Source organism: Xenopus tropicalis, chromosome 1 (assembly GCF_000004195.4).
Source record: "Xenopus tropicalis strain Nigerian chromosome 1, UCB_Xtro_10.0, whole genome shotgun sequence".
Classification (NCBI taxonomy): Eukaryota; Metazoa; Chordata; class Amphibia; order Anura; family Pipidae; genus Xenopus; species Xenopus tropicalis.
The window spans coordinates 202023652-202035879 of record NC_030677.2 but is presented as its reverse complement, the minus strand read 5'-3'; the positions used below and the strand labels follow the sequence as shown (position 1 = coordinate 202035879).

The 12228-nt window shown below is 38.8% G+C and overlaps 1 protein-coding gene across 1 annotated transcript in view; it reads right to left on the bottom strand.

Annotated features, from left to right (window-relative positions):
- Nucleotides 1–601: 601 nt before the first annotated feature.
- atp8b1 (ATPase phospholipid transporting 8B1) overlaps nucleotides 602–12228 on the bottom strand; it is a 50254-nt gene continuing 38627 nt past the window's right edge. The window contains 11 exon segments of the mRNA NM_001030391.1: nucleotides 602–1730; nucleotides 3017–3147; nucleotides 3940–4078; nucleotides 4635–4880; nucleotides 5778–5861; nucleotides 8186–8409; nucleotides 8574–8862; nucleotides 9173–9305; nucleotides 10368–10443; nucleotides 10986–11097; nucleotides 11838–12002. Coding sequence (NP_001025562.1) covers nucleotides 1503–1730; nucleotides 3017–3147; nucleotides 3940–4078; nucleotides 4635–4880; nucleotides 5778–5861; nucleotides 8186–8409; nucleotides 8574–8862; nucleotides 9173–9305; nucleotides 10368–10443; nucleotides 10986–11097; nucleotides 11838–12002 — 1827 coding nt within the window. The 3' untranslated portion in view covers nucleotides 602–1502.

Here is a 12228-nt window from a genome sequence, read left to right as displayed (position 1 = left end):
AGATTTAGTAAATTAGGTGCAGGAGTTAACTAACCCAAGTCCATTTAACAATCCTGTAGGAGAAAATGGTCTGAATTTGATTTCCCAAGGTATTTGTATGGTTCTATCGATTTTTTAAAATAAACTTTTGGCTCGTCAGTGGTTGACGGCAATGCTAAGAACCCATAGATGTAGTGTTCATACTGCACCACACGATGGCAGCAAACAAACCAGCAAAGGAATTATTTCTTCGAAATTTGGCCAAAGTATTATGAATGTAAGGATGGATTTTTTTTTGGTAGAAGAGCACGGAATATAGAAAACATTACAAACTGGATTTGTTATTCTTTATGAGAGTACTCCATGATTACTCTATTGCTGATTCTTTATTTATAAAGCTCTAATGTACTGCGCAGTAGGTTACCATGAGAGAAATAGCTTCAGAAACACAGGTCTTGTAATATAAAAAATTTCAGAGGGGGCTGATTCTCAGGCTGCAGATAAACACAGACCAAGAATCAGCCTTTTTTTCTGTGCCTGCACCCGGAGCCATTGCGTTGGCCTGGGCGCAGGCACACAGAGCAGATTTCGGCACCAAAATCAACCTTGACACGTCTCTTTATTTCGCTTTTATTTTTAAATAAAATAGATTTTTGTACATTAAGATAAAACTTTAAAAATAATGAAGCCATCCTGTAAATCTTGCATTAAGGGCAGTGTTGCGGTGTTACAGATTTCAGTCTCTCTGGAACTAATGCCACTTACTGTTGGCAGGGGAAGGGAGAGCACTTTTCATACAAAACTACCAAGCATCCCAGCAATTTTTATTTTACTACATGTTTTAACCAGTTTCTCACAGTTCAGTGTAAGTTTTCAGTGGCTCGTGTGTTTCGGTATATCCATTGCATTATAGGAATAAATACGCCATGTGTCCGTCTGCAATAGGGAGCTAAAAATAAAAAGAATTTCCAACGAAGATAACATTTTTTTTAAAAAAAGGCTTCTCAGACCATTTAGAATTTAGATAAAATGTTTTCTGGCACAAAAGAACCATTTCTTCAGTAGAAAAAAACCGACATACCTTAACTACAATTTATTAACAACATTAAATAAGCAACGGCGGAAGAGTAAACGAAAATTTCACAGGTTTTTGAAGTCCACACAAAGTGTCCACGGCAAGGAAGGCCACATTTAGTACAAACCCTGTCCAAGTGGTCTCTGGACTCTCTTTAGTGGTTCAACAGTACATAATATAGTCACCCATATCTTCTTATGCCCACGAGATCCTCATATTAGTGCTAGATTATATTCCACGTGCACTTCAAGTCTGCCGTCCTATCAAGCCCTTGAGAAAAATGAATATTTGTCTGTAGATGTAGAAAAATGTCATTCTATTAAATGTAACCTTGCTTTAAAAAATCCTGAGGGAAAGGCTTTTTCCTTAAAAAAAAAAATAACATACCATTTCACATGTGCAATTATACGGGTATAAAAATAAAACCCAGTTTGGGTAAAAGTGTAAATCAAGTTTGCGGAGTGAAGTGAGTGATTTGGGCAGGATAGTTGTCAAACACGGCGTCCAAGGATGCTCGCTTTTTCCGAATGCTGCGTCCTGAGGAAATGAGGTCGGCGTATCCTCGCTGGTGGGAGAAGGCGTAAGCTGAGCGGCGAGTAGACACACCACGTGCAAAGGGTTTGGGTTTTGCCCTCTGTTCGACTTCAGCTTTGAATTTTTTGCCTTTCTTTTGAATCTTGTGGAAGGAAAGAAAAGAAATGATGTAAAACAGGAAAGATTAGAGTCTATGTATTATACTCTTGTAACCTGAGAGGATGCCTCCTATGGGCACAGATCACTGTATAGTTCTGCTGATGGACGGATATTGGTGGTACCTACATATTGGCTGGGAACAAACATGCATGTACCAAACAAATTGGTTGTGTAAGGCCGACTTAACTCTGAGATAAATCAGTCTCTATAACCAATAAGAGCAAAAGCGTGACCACTAGGTCCTGTGTTGAGATTTAGAAAAAGTAATCAGTTGGCCTAGTGGTATTGATTTATTTATGGCCTACTTTTGGACAGTGATGTGTCTGCAATAGTGGTTATCTGTGATCCATTAAACACAGAGCCAGAATTGACCCATTATATGCCTTGTGTATGTTTGAAATATGAACCATGCCATCCCCAATCAGAAGGTGGGTAAACACAGCCTCTAGGGTTACCATCCGGCTGGTATTGGACCGGCCTAACGGGAACTACAGGGTAATTGCAATCTAATAGCCAGTAAGTATGTAATACCCTACGAATCCCACCCTTAATGATAATAAAAAATTTTTAAAAAAAAATAAAACCCCACCCACCTATACCACCCCCCATTTCCCAGCTCACTCCACCCAGTACCCCTCCCCATGTGATGCCCCCCCGACCCAAAGGCCAGTATAAATGTAAAAAAAAAAAAAAAAAAAGCAACCCTTATAGCCTCTATCACTGCAGCCTTCATTCCTTTATTTACATAGGTTTTGTCTTCATCAGAAATTTGTTTCCCCTGCTGAGCAAAAGGCTGTTGAAACGGCACTTAAATTATACTTATATTATTCTGATTATACGTTTATTATACTATTATACTTTTATTATACTATACAGATACAGTTAGTACTAAAAAGGCTATTTATGCTACTGCCATAGACTAATGGGTGCTCATACAGGGCTGGATCTGTTTATTTGGTCATTGAACTACAGTCTCTGTGGCTGATTCATTAATTTCATTCTCCAGATGTCATTAGTTAAAAAATGGTGGAAATGTTCAACCGTGTATGGCTCATTATCTGTATTTCAAGGTAATGTGCTATACAGTGTGTGCCTTTTGAGGGTAGAAGTAGTAAGAAAACGAGTAAAGGCCTAAATATAGATTATATTTTCTCTTCATCCGTAACTTATGTGATTCCTGTGCAGTTAGAGAGCCAAGACAATATCTGCTCTAGTAAAATAGAAAAGTGTAAAATAGGATAGTTTGGAAGCTTCCCCCCCCGTACTTACCTTATCACTTTCTGAAGGCCAAATTGTCTTTGCCAAGAACCGTAATGCCACTATTGGCAGTAGGCAGAAGGCGACTGTAAGGATTATAGTGAGCCAAAGATACGGTTGCCTCAAAGCATTTGGAGCAGCACCTGAAATGACATCAGTGCCCAGTTTATATCCAACCTTTAAACCAACAATGAACAGCAGCCAATGGATTATGTGTCTTTATCATATCCGATTTAAGGAACTATCTTTTGCTTAAGGCCAACACTTTTGTTGGCCAGTTAGCCTCTCTTAGTCCTGATCATTTCCCAACTAAACAACCTGGAGTTGTTGTTCAAGAGTCTTTGAAGCCTATTTAAAAGGCACCCAGGATTGGAAATATGAATGATTTTCATAAAACTTTTAACCATTAACCAATTTGATGTCTTTATTGATATTAAAAAAAAAAAAAGGTTTGTAAACACCTTAGAGCTAGCTAAATTCAATTAAAATGGAAAATTGAAAAATTTGTTTTGGACAAAATCATAGACGTTTTACCAGCCAGCAATAATCTTGTCATTTTACTACTTAAAATCATAATCTCCATGTCAAACTGACAAGTACTTCACTTTTATGGTAACTTGAACCTTTATAAAAAGGCAATGTTAACAATGGCATTTTTCCATGAAGGACGTCCAAGTAGTCAACATTACTACTTCCATGATAATAATCTGCGCCCTTAACCACCACACTTAGGTTGTAAGGGGCAGATCATCCCAAATACACATCATAAATATCAGAGTAGAAGGTGCTAATAACTACAAACAAGCACCTCCAGGCTTGGACTGGCAATCTGGCAAACTATTTATTGGGCTAGTGGGGGGATGTTTGCACCTCCACTTAAAATCCCAGAGTCTATTTTGAATTGCAGTCCACACCAGAGATTCTCTATATATTACCTGTAAAGATGAACATCGATGGAAAGAGAACATGGATTCCGGCACTGTGGAGATCGAACATTATGCCAAAGTAAATGGCTATACTTCCAAAGATTGAAAACGCATTGACAAATGTCCAGTACGACGTGTCTAACCCAATCTGTCCATCAAAAAATAAAGTTCAGTATGAAAAATTGGAATACAGAGCTTGAAATAAGTAAAAGGTAAAACTCATGAGAAAGCTTTTTAAAGCATTTTTTTAAGGGATTAAGGATGTGAAAGATGTGAGAAGAGTTATCTGAGGTTTCTAATGTTTTTCCTAACCAGAAAAATATCAGATCAACCTTTTCCTTCTCCTGGCAACTTCCTCAACTACTGCATGGTTGGAAACTGACCAGCAGGTGGCATTGTTATAACAAAATTCATTCATATTAACAGTTTATTTACTCTTTAATATCTTGGAATTAAAAAAAGAAAAAAACGTTTACATATCGACCCCAGGGGCTCCACACATCCCATCCATCCCCCCAGCACGCATAAGTATACACAATCAGGGGAGGGCAGCTGGGATCAGGTATGGGCCGGCGGGGCCCACCGGGTTTTTTTCCCGGGGTCCCACCGGCCCAATCCGACCCTGCTATTGTGCATAATAAGCTGTTCTTTTGTTATGGTTTTGTGCACAATAACATGTAGACAAGTGTACAGGGTGAACGTGCCTGGAAATTGACAGTTATGACGAGAGCCGTGGCAGTCGTGACTGCAAACGATTGGTAATCAGAAGGTGCTTCTCCATCTTGTCCCATGGTTAACAGGAAGGCTCCATACGGAATGAAGAATATAATGAGCGATGTGACAATCCCATGAAACAGACTCAAAAAAAACTTCTTGTAATTGAATAGCAAATCTTTTTGTCCGGGGACGTACAGACGGGGAAACGCAAGGCTGAGCTTGTCACTGACATCCTGTTGAGAAGGAGAAAATAGGTTTGGTTCTGTAAAAGGTGTGTATAGAAATAGCTGCAGGGTTAGAAAATAATTGGTGCAAAGTTTGCGCCAGGTCCAGTATCAATTGCTGTCTGCCCCAGACTGGCAATCTGTGGGTTCTGGCAAATACCAGAGGGGCTGCTGTAAGATACCCCAGACAGGCACTATCAATTGGGCCTATAGGGGGCTGTTTGGGCCTCTGTGTACTTGTAATGCCAGGGCCTATTTTGGATCCCAGTCCAGACCTGTCCGCACATTTAATAACAACCTCATATTGAATTCACATTTTGCATAGCCAATTATCAGTCAATAACTGCTTGCTGCATGGCTGCACAGAATACATATAACTTACTAACTTGGGGTGGCATCTCTATTATTAACCCATAGCAACCAGGAGCAACCGAAGGCCTGTACCTAGGGCAGCAGCTTTTGGGAGGAGGCCCTTGGGTGCCTATATAAAAAAGAAGCTCCCTACCATCCCTGGCCTTTTTGAAAACAAACATTTGATTGGTTGCTACTTCTGTAAAGGTTGTGAAAATTATTACATACACCTTTTTGTTCAGTAGACAAGGTTAGACACCTGTTGATTGTTGGTTGCTGTGAGTTACTGCCTCAGTGTAATTATAGCAGCTTTTAAACTGCTGTGCATATCAATAGAGACCCCAGTGCTCCAGATGAATTGGGACACTTGGTATAAACATGGAACAAGCAGGAGAGTGAAAATGCATGCAGATACCACCTAGAGGGGCTGTAAGTACTGTAAGTATCAAAAGGCAGAGCCTGGGAGAGCAGTGCATCATCACCCCATGATTATAAAATATATTATATATATATATAACAATATATATATAGTACAAATGTAGTAAGGTACCGTACCTGATCCAACAGACCAACCAGGAGCACAGGAAGACTGGAGTACAGAACGTTGTAGAGTGTTATGAACCAATCCTCATAAACTGTCTGGAGATAGGCAGAACACAATTTAAAGAATTATTTCTGGCATTATACATCAATACAGCATCTGACCTGATGGCCTACTGCATAGTATTGTATTTTGAGGGCTATAACCCATAATGAAAGAAAGTGCTTCTAAGCAACTTTTCAGAAGACCACTTGCAAATTGTCACATACTAAAAGTTAATTCAAATTGTAAGAGTAACCAATGTGTCCTTGCAACTAGAACGAGTCGGATGTCTTGGGAAGCAAGGCAAGTCTAAGGGGGACCATAGATGATTTCTCAGTTGCTCAGTGGCAACAGCCTTATAGTGCTGTCCAACTTTTTCTATGTTGTGTCAACCGGGGGTAGTTAGTAGAAAAGCTAAATCCCTAGCAGGTATTGTAGCCCCTAATAAATTAAGGTCAAAAGGAAAATTGACCAAAGGAACAACATGGTTAGGTGATCCAAAAGGTTTCTTCCCCTGTAAGCATTGCAAGTCATGTAAATATAGCAGTAATAAAAAGACTTTTTCAAGTAAAAGTACTGATAAAGAATATAAAATTGATGCTTATATCTCATGTCAAACACAATACGTAATTTATTGTCTACAATGTGAATGTGGTTCCCTCTATATAGGACGTACTATAAGACAGCTGAGAACAAGATTAGGAGAACATCTGAGAGGTTTAAAGAATAAAGATAGTGATAATCCGTTATATAAACACTTTGATTATGTGCATAAAGGAAAACAAATGAAATTTAATATGTTTGGCATAGATAAAATAGATGAAAAAAGTGAAGGGAATTTGGTAACCAAACTTTTACGATTGGAATCTAAATGGATATTTACGCTGGATACTGTGATACCAAAAGGAATGAATACAAAATTTGAGCTAAAACCTTTCCTTATATCACCTTGGAATTAAGATAAAAAAATGTTGAACCGAATAAAACTGAAAAAACTGTGTAAAGAAATTGTATACATTGTATGAATTGTTATTATGTTAAACTGAAAAAATAGTATTAAGTTAACTGGTCTGGGTCATCACGGTCATGAAAAAGTTATGAAAAAATCATGGTTATGAAAAAATCATGGTTATGAAAAAATCATAATTAGAAAAAATTCATATTAAGAGTCTGTAATATGTAGTTTTATATTGCATATATTTATTGGTTTTATTATCTGTGTTGAGTACTAGTGTACACTTAGGATGTTGATGCATCTTGGAGGTCTCAAGGGTTTTTATGTTTAATATTAACATCTATAATAAAGGTACATGATATGAGGTTAAATTGATTAATTACTGTTATGGCCATATGGCTATAATACTAGCCTTTGGCATTTAGGGAATCTCCAGGATGCAACAACATTAAGTGTTTTTTAAGTATTATTGGAATAGAGTCCTATGCACAACTATGCACAATTATGCACTTTAATATGTGGGATCAATTATGATATTTGTCTTTACAAGCTCTTTGAGCTGTAGATTTATTGATTTATTTATTTAATTAATTATGTGATTACAATTTTGTTTATGTTTTGAGGTTTTTTTGTGTTTCGAATTTATTGGTGTGTTTCTAATATAATGATATAATATGTGCTATATACAGGGCGACCTGAAAGCCCATGGCTATGTATGTCTTATAAATTTGATATGCTATTAGCTTAGTATGGGGTGTTTAGGTAGCCCTGCACACTGTATATTTAATAAATTGAGGGTATATAAGGGAAGTGACACAAGTAAACCACACCTCCTCTGATGAAGCGCCACATGGTGCGAAACGCGTTAGGAGATTAGGATGCACCTGGTCATTGTTTGGTATAGTATGCTTTTCATATAATTTATGTTGTTGTTAATTTGAGCCAATAAATGTTGTTGTTTTTATTCCACTGAAAATCTTTGCTATTTATAACCTGATTGAAGACGTGTTTGAGGGACAAAATGTATTAAAAATATTGTCATAAAAATAAGTCTCCAAAGGCTGTAGTCATAATGACAGCCATGTAAATGGCTTGGAGAGTTGCTGGGCCTGCTACAGAGAGATATTATAATATGCCATCATAAGAATGCCCTTGTACGTAGCGAGGTTTTACTGAGGTGGTTGTCATCCCTAACTGGTTGCACTGGAAATCAGCACTGAACCATAGATATCCCCCAAAAACAAGTTTTATGGAAAGAAAACTGGCTAATTACTTCATCTGGACTTATATATTTAATTTTGGCTGAAACAATACAAAAATCAGGTTCAGCCCCTCAAAATGGGTCTCAGTGCATATAAACACATACACAGATATATAAAAGGCATTCTCCAAGCTCGCTACCCCCTCCCCTGAAGACTTGCTTACCTGGGCTGAAAATCCATTGAAGAAAGAGTACCAGAAGTGAACCAATGTAAACGAGAAATTCTTGTAGAAGAAATAGCGTAGGAATTTGCACATGCGGATATACGACCAGCGGCCATGAACCAGTAGAAGTCTTTGGAGGTATCTGAATTGGGCGAACGAGTAGTCGCTGGACATAACGGCTTGCATTCCTTCCTGTCCGCTTATACCAACGCCAATATGGGCAGCTGCAACATGCAATGGCACATAAGAAACAGAAAAAGGCATACAAATAGGGACATTTCTGCCAAGAGGTGATCACCTTGGGTTGAACTTGGGGCGATCATCTTGGGCTTTCTACTAATGTAGAACGTGTCAATATATTTCCTGTATGGCACAGCTGGATACTTACTCTTAATCATGTTAACATCATTTGCACCATCTCCAATAGCCAACGTAACCGCTTTCTTGTATCTTTTCACCAGATCGACTACCATGGCCTTTTGCTTGGGCGTCACTCGACAGCAGATAACGGCGCTGCACTCACAGGCCAGGTCAACAAAGCTCCTCTGTCTCTGCTCTTTTAGTGCATAGGCCTTCAGCTTCTCATGCAGCTGCTGCTCTTTCTCCTCTTTGGTCCTGGGAAATTTTAGCTTTAGACGTTTCTTTTTCCTTTTCTTTTTTTCAAGAAGAATTTCATTCTGTCACACCAAAGACAAATATAAATAAATGGAGGGCACTCACTTCACAATCACAAAATACAATATAGGAATTTGGTGCAAAAACAACCCAAAGCTGCTGAATGTATATGAAGGTATAGTCCACCAAGTACCTTCTTTTTTAAGTTTCCCTATGGAAAACCTAAAATAATTGTTCCTTTCATTTTCTATGGTGCAACAGGAGATGGTTCAAATATAAATGCTGATGGGTTACAATTAGTACCTGCACCCATGTAGATGAGCCCCTGCCGGCCCTTAGCTAAGTTCTGAAAGTAGGTTACGTGGTACGTACCAGCCAGGAACCTGTTATAATTAGTGCATGTTTCTTGTCAGTAGGTAAAAAGGCCCCCGATTGGTTACTTTGAGCTCCTTGATTCCCACTCATTTGGTTTCTCTGATTTTCCATTCGGGTTTGTAAGTGAACACTAGAAATGCAAAACAGACCAGTTCAGTTTCTTGTATAACACAATAAAGATTACTTTTTCTCCAAAATTCATTAAGTGAAGTAAGTTGATGTAGAGCTTTAAAATACCCCCTGCCCCCCCCAAACCTGGGGAAACATTTGGATTACAGGACTTTTACTTTGCAATTATAATTAGTTAGGTACTCCCTGCAGGCCCCCTATATTTCAAGGCATCTATCAACTGAGTCTGCTGATGTATCTAGCTAATACAGCTCCCGGAATCCCACACTGACATTAACCAAAGTCACATTCATGACTTTACAAAGGCTTCCCCACTTCTCTGGCATTCGCTCCCACTGTCTGCCCATCAAAAGATCTCTCTAACAACACATTAATTGAGAGAAGCTTCCCCTCATTTAGTTTAGCATAACTACGGTGTGTACTCTTTGCAGTAGCAGAGCTACATTTTCAGCTCTTAAAATGACCAGAGGCAGCTTTTTGCCGCGCCTGGTAACTGGCCCATCTCTACCACCTGAGGCAAAGTTCTTACCTTGCCTTATAGCAGGAGCGGCCCTGGTTGCTTAGTATATCATATATACTATGTCCTATGTACAAACCCATTTATTGTACAGCACTGCGGAATGAGTTGGCGCTTTATAAATACATGTAATAACAATATTTATAATAGTATATATACTAATATGGGAGACCACAAAGTTTTGTTTTTATCCTGGCCCTGCAAATACTAAGGATGGCCCCAACAGAGATTTTTGAAATGACATACACAAATATCCCCAAATATCTTTAAAGCAAATGTAAACCATCAAAACAAGATCTGTTTTAAAACTGCAAATATAATGAATTTGAAACGTCGCCATCTGCTGGTCATTTTGCCGGACTGGCTGCAAACGGCTGAAAATAAATTTTGTAAGGCAATGTCCTGTTCTGCGCTTAGAACTGACTAAAAATACTCTTCATTGCTCATTAATTTAATTTTCTAAGCTGAGCAGCATTGGAATTTTACATTAATTAAGGGTTTCCATTTACTTTCATTATAATTATATATTTCAAGAACATTTCTTACTTGATATCTTCTCCATAGAGGATTTCAGTGTCATCATCTAAGAGTTTGCAAGAATATCCAATGTTCTCCGCAGTTTCTAAACAAATGGGTGATTACGTTACTATGGATTATCTTCAATTTACTGGTGCATCATTCATATCATATACTACTAATATATAACTTTGTACCCACTGGGTCAGACTGGGGGGTGCAGGGTCCCCTGGCGCTTCTGCCTCAGGGGCTCCTGCACCCCCAATGGCCCCTGCCACCTTCATACACACCCCAGGCCCCCCAACACCCTCTGACCCCCTCCCTGAGCGCTCCTAAATGAAACTTACCTGCGGCGCGTTGGGGGTGGAAGACCGGCGGATTGCAGGAGCGCCCTGGGGGGGGGGGGATCAGATATGGGCCACTGGGGCCCAGTGGGTTTTTACCCGGTACCCCAGTGGCCCAGTCCAACTCTGTGTACCTATTATTGGGTTTTTTTGTGTGGTTGTTTTTACAAGGGACCTATTTGTATTTTCGTTCTCTGAATTTACAATTTTTTTTTATCCCTAAAATCGAAAACTCATCCTCCTTAACACAGTAGGGTCACTGTGAGAGAGAAAGAAACAGTATAAGGATAGAGAAAACTCTTACCTTTTTTATCCCCAGTCAGAACCCAGATCTTTATATCAGCGCGGGCCAGGTTAAAGATTGTGCCGCTCACATCATCCTGCAACTTGTCCTCAATAGCCGTAGCTCCCAATAGCTGTTACATAGGGGAACGGACAGCCATTTAGTTACAATTGCAATAGTAACTCTTAAGAAAACCCAGAAGGCAAAGAACAAATTGAGTCTTGTAATAAACTGTTTTTATTTAGGGGAAGAACATTTATGTAATATTCACTCCCTCAGCTGAGCTTTCCTTGGGCAAATTACATTTGCTGGGACACCATGATATTAAGGGATCTCCAGTCGCTAGAATAAGAGTGTCATAGACATTGGTTATTAGAGCTACTTTCATTGAAATTTATTTTTCAAAAGCGCAAACAGATTTGTTTTGCTTGTCAAGCAAAATAAAATATGTTTACACTAAATAAATTATTTTCTTATTTTAGAATCCACAATCACTGCAAGCCAAATACATTGACAAAAAAGCTTTAGAACAATTAAAAATGTGAAATGAATGTGTATCAGAAAGTTGCCTCAGAATGATATTTTATTTTATTAGGTAAAAAAAAAAGAAAAAAGGAAAAAAAAAAATTTCTTAGGTTAAAATTTAGGATTGAGATCAGTATACAATAAATACATTAATAGTGCTGTGTACTTGTTTATATCACTCCTGCTCAGGCCCCTGGATTCTGGCAAATGCCAGAGGGGCTGCTGTAAGATACCATAGACTATTTATTGGGCCTATAGGGGGCTGTTTGGGCCTCTGTGTACTTGGAATGCCAGGGCCTATTTTGAACCCCAGTTCAGACCTGCTCCTGCTGTACATTATTCCCTTACCTTTAAGTCTGTTTCAATCGCTTCATATACTCTATCCAGCGCTTCATCACGATTGCTTGTAGCTACACTGGCTTGTTTGTATTTCTTGCTCCAGTTCTCAAAGTCCCCTTTGTTAATGTCTTTGTAGCAAAGGCAGAGGGTCCTCAGGCTGGCATTAGCAAAAATCTGCAATAGGGATTTAATATGATTGTACTGTGATCACTATTAACCAAACTGTTTGCCCTACTGTTGACAAGGCTCAGAGACAGAAGATCAAGAAGTTCACAAACAGTAAGTGCATGTTCCATAAGCTCTCCTTTCCAGGCATTTTTTTTGTCATTGCCCCTTAAGTGGCAGTTGGCACACTAATTTTAATCACGGTCTTTCAGTAAACAAAATGTTTAAAGCCCTT